This window comes from Aotus nancymaae, unplaced genomic scaffold, assembly GCF_030222135.1.
Source record: "Aotus nancymaae isolate 86718 unplaced genomic scaffold, 86718_ANA_hifiasm-v0.15.2.pri h1tg000117l, whole genome shotgun sequence".
In the NCBI taxonomy this organism is placed as follows: Eukaryota; Metazoa; Chordata; class Mammalia; order Primates; family Aotidae; genus Aotus; species Aotus nancymaae.
Window position 1 is genome coordinate 3268025 of NW_026988532.1, and position 15166 is coordinate 3283190.

At 34.1% G+C, this 15166-nt stretch overlaps 1 protein-coding gene across 7 annotated transcripts in view; it reads left to right on the forward strand.

Moving 5' to 3' along the window:
- RNPC3 (RNA binding region (RNP1, RRM) containing 3) overlaps positions 1–14901 on the forward strand; it is a 37827-nt gene extending 22926 nt beyond the window's left edge. For 3 of the 7 annotated variants that reach the window (XM_064371065.1, XM_012453084.2, XM_064371066.1), the window contains 8 exons: positions 225–350; positions 2679–2830; positions 4608–4769; positions 5837–5931; positions 6594–6652; positions 11043–11175; positions 11827–11898; positions 12941–14901. In XM_064371065.1, the coding sequence (XP_064227135.1) occupies positions 225–350; positions 2679–2830; positions 4608–4769; positions 5837–5931; positions 6594–6652; positions 11043–11175; positions 11827–11886 (787 nt within the window). In that variant the 3' untranslated portion in view covers positions 11887–11898; positions 12941–14901. The remainder of the gene's footprint in view (positions 1–224; positions 351–2678; positions 2831–4607; positions 4770–5836; positions 5932–6593; positions 6653–11042; positions 11176–11826; positions 11899–12940) is intronic. The other 4 variants (XM_064371067.1, XM_012453085.2, XR_010340625.1 and 1 more) reach the window with 3 other exon arrangements.
- Positions 14902–15166: the final 265 nt, after the last annotated feature.

Below are 15166 nucleotides of genomic sequence, written 5' to 3' on the forward strand. Positions count from 1 at the left end.
TTAAAGTAAGATGAAAGCTGAGCAAGGCAATTTAGAATTTGAGGTTTTATCAAATTGATTATCTCTGAATTGATGGTATTCTATATAAGTAAACTTGATGTAAGTAAATCATTTTATAATTTAAATTATACACCAAATACAAATTTAAATTTAATAGAAACAGTGGTATATAGCTATGCTTCTAGGTAAGGAAATTTTGTTTATCATCCCTCTCCTCATTGTAGAATGAACAAACTAATGGAACTAGCAAATCTTCAGCCTAAAAGACCCAAAACAATAAAGCAACGCCATGTAAGGAAAAAGAGAAAAATAAAGGATATGTTGAATACACCTTTGTGTCCTTCACACAGGTAATTTTATTTGAATTGTGAAACGAGGGTTTCTAGATATACTTTGTTTACTTGCTTAATTCACATCATTCTTCAATCTGACATTTGTTTCCTGTCAATGTTTTTGGTGTAAGATTGGCTTCCTATTTGCCAAATTTACAAGTATTCATAGTTCTCTCACAGTTGACCATTGTTTCATACTATTGACTACCTCAGGTCTCAGGATATTCCACTTTTAATTTTACTTTACTGTCTTCTTTTTTATCTGCCTTCTTACTGCCTCTCCTCCATTTTTACATCCCTCATTTCTTTCTCTTTCCTTTTCTCTCTCTCTCTTCTCCCCCTCCCACCTTCTTATTTTTTTTTTAATTCTGTAAGCCTCTGTCCATGGTTGTCTTCTGTTCATAAATTTATATTTGTTATTAATTTTATTTGTTTTCATGATTTCACTTATAGCAGTACCAAATCTCTCTCTCTCTCTCTCTCTCTTACTCTCTCTCTCTTTTTAAGATGTGGTCTCCCTCTGTAACCCAGGCTTGAACGCAGTGGCATAATCACAGCAGCATGATCACAGCTCACTGTAGCCTCAACCTCCTAGGCTCAAGCTGTCTTCCTGCCTCAGCCTCCTGAGTAACTAGGACCACAGGCATGTGCCACTATGTCCGGCTAATTTTTTAAAATTTTTTTAGAGACAAGGTCTGGCTATATTGCTCTGGCTGCCAAATCTCTCTCTCTAGATGTAATCTCTGCCCTAAGCCTTAATGTATTTGTTTCCAGCTTCTTATCTGCAGACTCAGAATATCTTATAGGCCCTTAAGATACTATCCAAAACAAAATTCATTTACTTTTCTTTTACCACTTTATCCTCATGCAGTTAGTTTTGTTAGTGACATCACTGTCACTAATATAAACACCAGTGTGTTTATATACAATTATTTAGTTTCTCTTAACTCCATCACCTGGTAGCAAACTTTTTTACTTGAAAGGTACCCACCAGATAAAAATTCACATTATCTTTACTTGGCACACAGGACCCACCAGAATGCCTTTAAGTATTTATTGAATGTATGGTAAGGTTCTCTGCTAAATATTGCGTGTAATTTGAAGCATGCTTCTAAAGTTTAATGCTGTCTTTTCAAACATTGAGTTAATAGTCTTAAGGACCATAAGCCATATGAACAGATGATTATCGCATTAACAATTATAATACATGACATAGGAAATACAAACTAAGAACTAAAAGGTTGTGAGAAAAGAGAAGTAACAACCAGTTGAGAAATTTGTGAAAGTTACGAGAGAGGAGACATTTGAGCTGGCCTTTTAAGAAGGAGAGGCAAAATTAGGTGGGGAAACTGTATCCCATGTGAATGGAATAATAAAAGGTAAGTTTCCAGAGGTGGGAAAATTTATTGAATAGGAATACAGATGATGAAAGGGAAAGCTAGAATAATATGAAACCTGCCCTAAGTATTAGGCTATGGAGTTTGAATTTATTGAAGAAGCCATTGGAATGCCATTGATATTTTAAAAAATTAAGAATTCCTTTTGGACTACTTTATCTTAAAATAAACTTCCTAGGGAATTTGCAGATTTGGTATAAGAGTCAGGCCATAGTTATGCAAGAATGTTAGCAGATATAAGTTACCTTTCCATTTTGTTTTGGACATTTTTTTATAGTCCAGAACTTGCCAGTAAAATGATATTTGTTATATACATGTTTGATTTGAAATGTATTACTCGTTTTTCTCTTTGAATCTCTATAGTGATGCTGAACAATATTGATATGAGACACATTATTGTCAGTAGTCACATTAAAACCATGAAAAGAAACAGATGAAATTAATATTGATAATATAACTTATTATTTAACTGATTATATTCAAAATATTATTTCATCATTGATCCATAGAAAGAGTTATCAAGATATTTTACATTATGTTTTCATACAAAGGTCATCAAAGTCTAGTGTTAACTGTGTTAACTGACATAGATATGTCTAAAATATTAAACATAGAATGCACTATTTTGCATATTGGTAAATATCCTGGGGTTTAGAATCAGTAGTCATCAAATCCCTTCTCTGTCATTTACAGAATGACTTTATACAAACTATTTACATCCCTGAACCTCAGTCTTTTTATGTGTAAATTAATAATTTAGTAGTACCTATATGAGAGCATTAAAGTTTATTAAGCTGTTAAATCTGAGTCACTCACTTTATTCAATACCAGTAGTGCAGTGAATCCTTTGTCAGTGTTAACTTGTTAAATTTAAAGTAAATTTGAAATAATACTTTACTTAGGATTTTATTTGCAATTACAAACTAATGCTGTGATTGTTTTTAAATAGCAGTTTACATCCTGTGCTATTACCTTCAGACGTATTTGACCAACCACAACCTGTAGGTAATAAAAGAATTGAATTCCATATATCTACTGACATGCCAGCTGCATTTAAGAAAGATTTAGAGAAGGAACAAAATTGTGAGGAAAAAGATCATGGTAAGGTTAATCTTCTTTCAAAAGCTGAAATGAAATACTTTCTGTGTTACAATTAAGTTTTACATGTAATGTTTTTGTATTTTAGTGTTTGTCGACTATATTTAAAATATGCAATTAGTTCTTCCTCAAAATCATGGAATAGTATCCACTTTCAACTTTTTTATATAACAGAAATTGATAGTAAATAGTGAGATCGTAACTATTGCCCTTTGCTAGTAATGACCTCTAGAATGAAATTTAGTGTTTTTTGCTGATATTTACACTAAAAATATAACGGAGTTTCTGTTACTGAGTTTCTCCTTGCTTGTTTCAGTTGGTGTCCTATGGTTTTATTAGTGTAATTGTATTAATGTTATTGGTTAGAAAACAAGCAGTGTGACTTTTATGAGTTGTATACTTAATGTAAATATATATATATATTTTTAATCCAAAAGTCATGGAAGATTGTTTGCCAAGAACACTATTCTTAAGTTTAAAAACAATGTATTGAAATTATAGAAATCTTTTTTGCTTGTTTTAAGCATGAATTTGATATTATAATGGTGTTCTTTTGTTCTTTAAGTCTTTATTTTGAAATTTCTGAAATAATACAAGTTGATAGAAATGTAACCAAAACAGAAAGTAAAATTGTTAAAACGTTAACACCTCAAACCTCCCTCTCTTCTGTCCTACTACCTAAAGGCAAATACTGTTAGCAATTTGGTGTGTGTATGTGTATGTATCCTTCTAGACCTTATCCTGTACGTGTATAAACACAATTTTTCTCTTATTTTTTTAAATAAATATTATATTTTGATGGTATTTATGATTTACTGAGTAATGACTTGTTGAAGTTTGTTATCTAGTGGGCTCCATGGACAAGTTTGGCATGTTCTCGCTTTTGAACTTTACAATCTAGTTAGGGGTAGCTTACTATGTCAGAATATAAACTTATATACTTTACTTTTTTTTGGCTGTATAATAGCCCATAATATAATTTTATCAATATTTTGTCATGCCTTTTTCATAGAAGTTGAGGGTTGTTTCCATTCTTTTACTGTTACAGAAACTACTGGAATATGTATTTGTACATATATCTTTGAGCACTTTTGTGAATATAGGATAGAATTCTAGTAAGTATTGCAGACATAGTGAGTGAAAAACTGACTAGTTTTAATTCCTTTTTTGCATGGTGAGTGAGAATGTGGTGCTTTTTTTAGTGCCTTTTCAGATAGTTCCATTTTTGTATGTTTTATTTAACATTTTTCTTTTTATAAATTTTTCTTACATCATGGCTAGTCACCCTTTAACATAATTTTTTTTTTTTGAGACGGAGTTTCACTTGTTGCCCAGGCTGGTGTGCAATGGCATGATCTCTACTCACCGCAACCTCCACCTCCCAGGTTCATACGATTCTCCTGCCTCAGCCTCCTAAGTAGCTGGGATTACAGGCATAGGCCACCACACCTGGCTAATTTTGTATTTTTAGTAGAGACGAGGTTTCTCCATATTGCTCAGACTGGTCTTGAACTCCCAAACTCAGATTCCCCCCGCCCCACTGCGGCCTCCCAAAGTGCTGGGATTACAAGTGTGAGCCACCACTCCTGGCCTAAGACAATTTTTTTACTATTTGGAGCTTTATAGAAAAAGTTTGCATATGCGTCTTTTAGTATATTGAAAAACACCAAAGAATTTGTGCCAAAAGGTATATTATTAAATATGAAATAGGAAGGGGGAACCCAAAAACTGTTTTTAAAGGAGAGATTCTTAATGGCTAATGTTAACTTTGAATTCTTAGATATACCTGCTACTGAAGTTGATGCATCCAATATAGGATTCGGAAAAATCTTCCCCAAACCTAATTTGAACATCACAGAGGAAATTAAAGAAGACTCTGATGAAATGCCATCAGAATGTATTTCTAGAAGGGAATTGGAAAAGGGCAGAATTTCTAGAGAAGGTAATGTCATGGAATAAACTAAGCACATATTCCATTTTATATATCTTTGACTCTACAGAAACAAAACAATCTGTCATGTCATTTACCTTAATTTAAGGCACATACTTTTAAATCTTTCCAGTTAATGTTTGTCATCACCTCTTCTGATTTTTTTTTAAATATTCATACTTAATGGGGGGCGGGGAGACTTTCCTTCTCATACAGTGTTTCCAGTCTATATTTGGGAAAAATTTTTGTTTTCATTCCTAAAACTTTTATGTGGCATTTAAGTTAAGTCACTGTTTCCTACAGGTCTGGAGTTACATATTCCAAATGTAGCTGATAGAATGTCAACAAATACTGTGTCTGAGATACATACAAACCAATTATTTCAAAAACAAATGGTGATTAGAAATCTATGATTTAGTATTTTATATCCTCACATGATAGTTTTCTACTTCCCAAAGACTTTTACTGTTTTAATACATTGTCAGAAAATATTTAGAGACTTTAGATTGATGTGTAATTTTTCCTATGGTAAAGGGAAATAGACTTCCAACTAGGATTTTTATATAAAACATCTATCTTAGTTTTCTGGAACAGATTACTGACATTAAGTGGGAGGAGCTATACAGGGGTTCTGGGGCCATGGTTTTATCGAAATGCCTGATACTGTGTTTAGTTCATTCTTGCATTTAAATATGGAGATGGCTGATGGTTTGGAAAATTCACTTTAGGTGAAATAATTACCCAAATCAATTGATAACATCTATGCTTTACTCTTTTTTATAACATGACTCATCTTAATGTACCATTAATAGTAGATATTTTATTGGACAAATTTTAGTTTAGTTATATTAGATGCCTGAAATTTTTAAATCAAAAGTTAATTTTTTTTGTATATAATCAGTTCAGATTTTCAGTGAGTATATTTAAACTCATTTGTAATAGTGTTACTAATTTTATGGTTTTAACATTTTCTTAAAGCTTATTTTGTCTGTTTAACAGTTGTATTTGAATATAATTATCTTTAAAACTTGGCTAAAATATTTTAATTTTATATTTTTGTTTTTTTGTTTCTTAATAAGAAATGGAAACACTTTCAGTTTTCAGAAGTTATGAACCTGGTGAACCAAACTGTAGAATTTATGTAAAGAATTTAGCTAAACATGTTCAAGAAAAGGTAGGTATAAATTTTTTTTCATGTAAATGAAAATAATTTGAAGGTTTTATACTTGATATGTTAAAGTCTGGTGAAACTACCTCTAAGAATGTGTTTTTTACTGTGCTTCAGGGCATGACAAATGATTGTTTAGTATTTTCAGGTTAATTTTTTATTAAAATAATATTCTCATAGCTTGACTTCGCTGGCAGTAAATACTGAGACAGAGTTTGGGGTATGTATTAATTTCCTAGAGCTGCCATAACAAAGTACCACAAGCCAAGTGGCTGAAACACACAGGTGTATTGTCACACAATTCTGGAGGCAAACTGAAGTCAAAAGTATGGCAGAATTGATTCATTCTGAGGGCTGTGAGGGAAGGATCTGTTCTGTGCCTCTTCCATAGCTTCTGCTATTAAGCTGAAGCTGGCAGTTAAGCTGCTATTAAGCCAAGCCTTCCTTGGCTTGTGGCAGTATCACCACAATTTCTGACTTTGTTTTCACATAGCGTACTCCCTATGTATCTATGTCCAAATTTCCCCTTTAGAAAGGCCAACAGTCATATTAGATTAAAGCCTACTTTAGTCCCGTATGACCTCTTCTATTGATGTATTGATTGATTGATCAATTAACATTTCTTTTCTCTGGCTTTGTTATTTGTCTTTTTCTTATTGAAATTCTAGGACCTTAAATATATTTTTGGAAGATACGTTGACTTTTCATCAGAAACACAGCGGATCATGTAAGTGACAGTAAAATATAATATTAAATTATGTTTTATTTTTATCTGTTACAAATTTACCACTATTTTAATCCCAGCATTTTCCTTTTAGAGATAAAAAATTATTTGCAAAAGTTGGTCTAGAATAATCTTTTAGATGTCTAGGAGTTGACAAACTTTTTCTGTAAATGGGCAGATAGCAAAATTTTAACATTTTTATTTTATTACAGACCATACTGTGTCTGTTGGAACTACTCAATTTTGTAGTTGTATTCTGAAGGCAGCCATAAATAAAACCTGAACAAATAAAATATTCATGGCTGTGTTTTAATAACGCACTTTACAGAAACGGGCCTTGTGATACATTCTGACCCTAATCTCTCTAAATCCATGGTTCTCAGACTTTAACATTGCATAAGTATCACCTGGAGAGCCTGCCAAAATGGTTTTCTAGGCCCATCTGCAGAGAGTCTGATTTTCTAGGTTTTATGAATAGCACTCATGAATTTGTGTTTCTAAAAAGCTGCTGGATGATGCTGAATCTTCTGATGTAAAGACTATGCTTTGAAACCCATTCTTTTAATGAATCCTCCAGGAATATATAGCAATGAAGCAAAACTTTTTAGATTCTTACTGACAGTAAATTGTCATCTTTTAAAAGAACTGCATTAGCAAGGCTTCCAGTTTTGTGAAAGCAAAAGAGTTGTGATTTATAAATATTATAAAAGCTAATGTGTTAGTCCATTTTCACACTGCTGATAAAGACATACCCAAGAATGGGCAATTTACAAAGGAAAGAGGTTTAATGGAGAACTCACAGTTTCACGCAGCCAGGGAAGCCTCACAATCATGGCAGAAGGCAAGGAGGAGCAAGTCACATCTTACGTAGGTGGTGGAAGGCAAAAAGAGATCTTGTGCAGGCAAACTCCCATTTTTTTTTTAAACCATCAGATCATAAGACTTATTTACTGCCAGGAGAACAGGGCAAGAAAGACCCACCCCTATAGTTCTATCACCTCCCGCAGGGTTCCTCCCAGGACACATGGGAATTAAGGGAGTTAAATTCAAGATGAGATTTGGGTGGGGACACAGAGCCAAACCATATCATTCCACCCCTCGCTCCTCCCAAATCTCATGTCCTCACGTTTCAAAACCAATTATGCCTTCCCAACAGCCGTCCAAAGTCTCACCTCATTTCAGCATTAACTCAAAAGCCCACAATCCAAAGTCTCATTTGAGAGAAGGCAAGTCCCTTTTGCCTATGAGCCTAAAACACAAAAGCAAGTTAGTTACTTCCTAGATACAGTGGGGTAGAACCATTGCATAAATACAACCTTTCAAAATCTTAAAGCTCCGTAATGATCTCCTTTGATTCCATATCTCATGTTCAGGTCATACTGATGCAAGAGGTGGGTTCCCGTGGCCTTGGGCAGCTCCGCTTCTCTGACTTTGCAGGGTACAGCCTCCCTTCCAGTTGCTTCATGGGCTGGCATTGAGTATCTGCAGTTTTTCCAGGGGCATGGTGCAAGTTGTCAGTGGATCTACTATTCTGGAGTCTGGAGGATGGTGGCCTTCTTCTCACAGTTGCACTAGGCAGTGCCCCATTAGGGACTCTGTGTGGAGGCCTCAAACTCACATTTCCCTTCTGCACTGCTCTGGCTCATGAGAGCCCCACCCCTGCAGCAAACTGTGCCTGGACATCTAGGCATTTCTCTATATCCTCTGAAATCCAAACTCTTGGCATCTGTGCACTGGCAGGCTTAACACCATGTAAGAGCTGCCAAGGCTTGAGGCTTGCACCCTCTGAAGCCACCACCCAACCTCTATGTTGGCCATTTTCAGCCACGGCTGGAGAGGCTGGGAGGCAGAGCACCAAGTCCCTAGGCTACACACAACATGGAGACCCTGGGCCCAGCACAGAAAATTACTTTTTCCTCTTAGGCCTCAGGCCTGTGATAGGTGGAGCTGCCATGAAGACCTCTGACATGCCCTGGAGACATTTGTCTCATTGTCTTGGCAACTAACATTGGGCTCATTGTTACTTATGCAAATTTCTGCAACTGGCTTGAATTTCTCCTCAGAAAATGGGATTTTCTTTTCTAGCATTGTCAAGCTGCAAATTTTCCTAACTTTTATGCTCTGTTTCCTTTTTAAAACTGAATGTCTTTAAGGGCACCCATGTTGCCTCTTGAATGCTTTGCTGCCTAGAAATTTCTTCCACCAGATACCCTAAATCATTTCTCTGAAGTTCAAAGTTCCACGTGTCTCTAGGGCAGGGGCAAAATGCCACCAGTCTCTTTGCTAAAATGTAACAAGAGTCACCTTTTGCTCCAGTTCCCAACAGGTTCCTCATCTCCATCTGAGACCACCTCAGTCTGTCCATATCATTGTCCGTATCATTATCAGCATTTTGTGAAAGCCATTTTACAAGTTTTTAGGAAGTTCCAAACTTTCCCACATTTTCTTGTCTTCTTCTGAGCCCTCCAGACTGTCCCAACATCTGCCTGTTACCAGTTCCAAAACTGCTTTCACATTTTTGGGTATCTTTTCAGCAGCGCCTCACTCTGCTCGTACTAGTTTACTTTATTATTCTGTTTTCACACTGCTGGTAAACATACCTGAGACTTGGCAATTTAGAAAGGAAAGAGGTTTAATGGAAAACTCACAGTTCCACGTGTCCAGGGAAGCCTCACAATCATGGCAGAAGGCAAGAAGGAGTAAGTCACATCTTACGTGGATGGTGGCAGGCAAAAAGAGAAGGCTTGTGCAGGCAAACTTACATTATTTTAAAACCATCAGACCTTGTGAGACTCATTCACTATCAAGAGAACAGCAAAGGAAAGACCTGCCCCTATAATTCAATCACCTCCCACAGGGTTCCTCCCATGACACATGGGAATTATAGGAGTTGCAATTCAAATGAGATTTGGGGTGGCGACACAGAGCCAAATCATATCAGCTAATATTTGGAGTTAGAATTTCATTCTTTACTGTATTTGGTAATTCCAAAGTATGAGAGACTCCCTGTCATACTATCATATAAATTAAAAGTAGGAAGAAGTAGAAAAGATAGCCTTTTGAGTACAGATAAAGAAGTGACTAACTAAATTTCGTTTTAATCTTCAAGTGACACCAATATTTTAAAAATCTTATCTGGCCTATGTATTTTTTTAGGTCGAATACACAAATGGAACAGTGTTTTAAAATTCTCCATTTATATCCATTAGGGGCAAATACCTCTTCTTTTCAGGATGCCAAAATTTTTTTCTTTTGCTGGCCATGCAAAATACTAGGTCTTTTTCTTTGTTGCCATCTTTGAGTCATGATTGTAAGAAAAAGAAAAAATATTTTACTGTATTTTTTGATAGTTTTTTGTTATATTGTTTTGGTAGTTTCAGAGACTAAATATTAGGTAATATTTCAGTTGTAAATTACAGTCTGATTTTTCTAAGTTGCTTTTGACTATGATTTTCTCTCAAAATTTTGAAAAATGAATACACCATGGAATAGATCACTATATTAGGAATTTAAATATTTGGTTTGTGTTTCTGACGTTAGATTTTGTCTATCTGCTTTGAAGAGTCACTCACTGTCTCTAGACATCACCTGTAAGATGATGGTTTTGACTGGATAATCATTTTGGTTTCTTTCTACTCAAAGTTCTATAATTGCTTATAGTAATATAATGAACTCTAGCCTGGGATTGCGCCTGTAATCCCAGCACTTTGGGAGGCTGAAGTGGGTGGGATCACTTGAGGTCACTAGTTCAAGACCAGCCTGGCCTGTGAAACTTCATCTCTACTAAAAATACAAAAATTAATTGTGCATAGTGGTGGACTCCTGTAATGCCAGCTCCTTGTGGAACTGAGGCAGGAGAATTGCTTGAACCCAGGAGGTGGAGGTTTCAGTGAGCCGAGATCAGGCCACTGCACTCCAGCCTGGGCGACAGAGTGAGACTCTGTCTCAAAAATAATAATAATAATAATATAATGAATTCTATAATCGCTTATAACTGGCTGTTATCAGCCCCTTGTATTTTTCTATTGTTGGTTATATAGTTGTTTTTTTAAACATTTGAGCAGATAGTACCAGACTGTAAGGAACTTTTAAAAAATTGAGATAAATAATAATTGAAGAAGTTTTCTTTTCTAGTTGCTAGTAGTATAATTTTAAAATCACATACTTTCATGATAGTTAAGAATAAAAATATGCCTTAAACAAATACCACCTACTTGTAGAATCAATTTTAGTGCAGAACACAAAATACATTTTTAGAAAACTGAGTGATTTACGTGCCTATCAAATGGGGTAGTCATTTTTATTTGAAATAGCAAATTTTTAAATTGTTCAACACATTTTCATTCACATCATTGAAACTGACCTTTGAATCAAAACTCTTTCTTCCTTCTAGGTTTGATATACGTTTAATGAAAGAAGGTCGTATGAAAGGACAGGCTTTCATTGGACTTCCTAATGAGAAAGCAGCAGCAAAAGCCTTAAAGGAAGCTAATGGATATGTGCTTTTTGGAAAACCCATGGTGGTTGTATCCTTTAAATCCATCTATTTCAAAACTATGTAATTTTTATAAGAATATAACTGAAATTAATTTTCATGTTACCCTTTAGAAATGTCCACAATTGGCATTCTAGCTGTAGATATTCGTTTAGTTACAGTTACACCTACCTTAGCTGAGTTACATGACAATGTTATTTAGATTTTTGATAAAAGCTTCAGCAGCATGAGGTTGTTCAATATCAGCCAAGTTTAAATGTTTCACTTGTGCAGCTCAAAGGTACATAGTCATGCTAAGAGACTACAGTATACAGAAGTACATTTGGAGTCATAAAAAAACTATTTCATTTTATCATGTTATTATAATTTATATTTCTACATGAGAATTTTAATAACCAGAGTATATCGTTAATTAACCATTTTGCTTTTAGTAGTCGTTGTATTTTGCAAACTAGAAATCATCAGGATAGGTAAAGAAGCAGAACAGAAGTCCATGTATAAAAAATAATGACTATAAAGGAAAAGTTAATTTTTAATTTCCTCTCAAGTCATAGAGAGAGGCAGGAGGCACTCTGGGTAAATTAAAAACCATATTCCCAGCAAACATTAGAAAGTTTTTGAGAATTATTTAGAAAAGATTACTTGCATATTCCTGAAGGAAACCTTAATTTTAAAATATTAGCAGTTTGCTCGATCTGCTAGACCAAAGCAAGATCCTAAGGAAGGAAAAAGAAAGTGTTAAAAATTAATAAAGGTAAGTGTGAATAAAACATAATAAAAAGACAAGACTATAGAATAAAGCCCATTTGTATGTAAAAATTAAGTTTGGAGACTAACTCTTATAAGGGGAGTGTACCTATTACTCTTTTTTTAACTTTTTCTGCCTGTAGTAAAGCAGTGGTTCTTAAACTCAAATATATATCATAATTACTTGGAGAGCTTGATAAAATGTGGATTTGTAGGTTCCTCCCTTCCCTGAAAGAGTGTTTGATTTGGTAGGTCTGATATGGGGGCCTAGGGCACTAGCTATGCCAGTTTTCCTTTTAATGAGGAATTTCCAGGATGCCGGACATTTACTGCTGAAATGGAGAAAGTGTCTGGCAAGCCAGGACAGGTTGGTCACCCTTGTTGGCACCTAAAAATTTGTTAAATTAATGAGTTTTCAGGTAATTGTGAGGCATCTGATCCTGAGACCACAACTTGAAAACCCCTGGGATAAACACTTAAAGCTGCATTTTTTAGCTCTTAAAATTAACCTGAAGTAAATGTTAAAATAAATAAAAGTTAAAATAGTCAAACTGTCATTAAAAAAAAATTCTACAATACGTATATAAATTATTAACAAACTTCACAACAATATAGGTTTGTGGAGTTAAATCTTTTGTCTTTAAAATAATTTTAATGCATACTTAATTTGATGATTAAATATGGTAGAATTAAGCATTTTAAATGTTAATGTTTGTTATATTGTTTAAGAAATAAGTGGAAATATATTCCTTTGGTTTTTTTATTTAAATTTTTCTTTCTCTGTAAACTAAAAGAACTTGAAGTAAATTGGTCACAATTACTGGTGTTTAACAGACAAATATGAGTAAGAGAAAATTTTGCTTAATGTTTAGTCCCTCTGAGTGGCTTGAATACCTGAATTTTATTGTACATTTATACTGGGTAGTCACAAGTCTTATACACACTTGAAAGGAAAAATTAATTTCAGTGTTTTTTAAAAATATTTATTTGTAAATCTGATGCTGAAAACGAAGAAAAAAATTAAACTGCATTCTGCTGTTCTTCTTTAGAAGCATTCCTGCGTAAATACTGCTGTAATACTGTCATGCAAAGTGTATCCTTTCTTGTCGTATCCTTTTTGGGGCAGTGTTTTTTGTTTTTTCCCTAGAAATGTTTATTCTTCCCCCACCTGCTGATCCAGGTTAAGCAGTATTTTTTTTACACTTTATTCAAATGAAGTATTTCTAAAGTTATTTGTATAGATTGAACAAATCTTTTATGTGTTTATAGATTTGTTGTTGAATTTCCTTGCTGTCCTTTTAGGTTATAATTTTTTGAGGGAAAGTTAGTGAATCAGGTCAACTTACTTAGAGAATGTGTTCATTTGCTTTAACCCAAAATATGGTCTTGTTTCTTCTATTTGTTTATTTTCTAAACCTGATTCAATAACGTATGCTTTCTGTTTTATAATATATCTGGTTTAGGTATTTGTATGTTATGAAATTTAATTGGACAAAGGAATTGTTTTTCTTTTTAAAAGTACTTAATATTGAAAATTAAGATGTCTGGATTACTATATAAATTCTAAAGAGTATCAGACCTCTTATCTGAAGTCTTAGCGAATCTCTTTTGACATAGATAGCAATAGAGGTATCTTTCTTCTTTCCCCTTTCTTTTTTAAAACAAAAGAAGAAAAGCGTAACAGAGGGGAAACACATAATGCTGACTCATGGTAGGACATTAAGTGAAAAACAGTCTTGGCAGGTATATAGGAATAGGAGTTTCCAGACTGGTCGTTGACCAGAATCACCAAGAACAGTGGTTCTCAGTCTTGGCTGCACGTTAGAGTGTTTTGGAACTGAAAGAATACTAATTTAAAAAGGGCTGAGTGGCTCACACCTTCAGTCCCAACACTGTGGGAGTCCAAGATGGAAGAATCAGTGGAGCCCAGAGTTTGAGACAATGGGCAATGTAGGGAGCCCTTGTCTCTACAAAAAATACAAAAATTAGCCAAGTGTGGTGACGTGCACCTCACCTCTCAGCTATGTGGGAGGCTAAGGTGGGAGGATCACTTGAGCCCCAGAGGTTGAGGTTGCAATGAGCTGTGATCTCACCACTGCATTCTAGCCGGGGTAACAGAGTGAGACTCTCTCTCCTAAAAAAATCCTTAACAAATATATTGATCCGTTTTCCTCAGTCAGAATTTTGATTTAAGGTGTTGGGAGTGTAGCACAGATATTGGCATAAACCTCTCAGACTGATTTTAATATGCAACCACGGTTGAGAACCACCAAGAAAGAGTTTTTATGCATAAAGATTCCTATACTTTATCCTAGAACTAATATATCTGAATCTCTGGGAGTGGAGTACAAGAAACAGATTTGAAAAGGTTTCCTTAATAATTCTAAGGACTGACCAGTTTAGATACTGCTTTTTTGGAATAAAATGGTTAGGTACCTAGTATCAACCTAGCCATCCAACCTCATATTAATAACTAGGAAAATGAAGGGTTGGAGCCTTTATGTTTCTTTGTTGAAAATTCTGCTACTATTATTAGTACTGTGAAAACAGTTCAAAATTTGGTTGTTTTCACCTTAAAAGTACAAAAGCTGTAGATACAGAAATTTTAATTATTTTTCTATAGGCACAGTTAAAATGATTTTGTAAATGTTATAAATCACAGTTTTTTAATCTATTTAGATAAATTTTGTTATACTGACATGATTCACTAATTTTCTAAATATAAATGGTTCAGCTTTTAGTTATTTTTAAACTAATGAACTCTGTTATAGTTATTATTTTTAATAGGCTTTTATGATGTTTTAGGTTTCTGTTGAATCCAGTGTCTTTCAAGTGTTTCCAACTTTGAGAGGAAGAAATTCACTACCCGGACTATGGAACTGTGTGTAACAGCTATGAAAGTGAATTTAAAAATTAAATCAATATGCCTTTAAATCAGTGTGTTGGAACCATATTACATGTGTTTTAATGACTTCCGTCAAATATAATAAATTATTTTCTTTCCAATAAATAGTGTTTGTATTTTTTCTTTATCTGGTTTAATGCATCTAGGAAAACATAACCAGATGATTACATAAATTTCTTATTAAGGCAATTTTATAATATAAATTTTTTTTTTATGATTACAAATACCACCTTTTAAAAATTCTTACCTGGATACCAATGCACTTTTTTTTTATTGTAATCTTGTTTTTTGTAGTTCTTATATATTTGTCTGGCTTTGAGTTTTATTGGAATTTTGGTTTTTTGGGAGTGGGGGATTTATCACAATATAG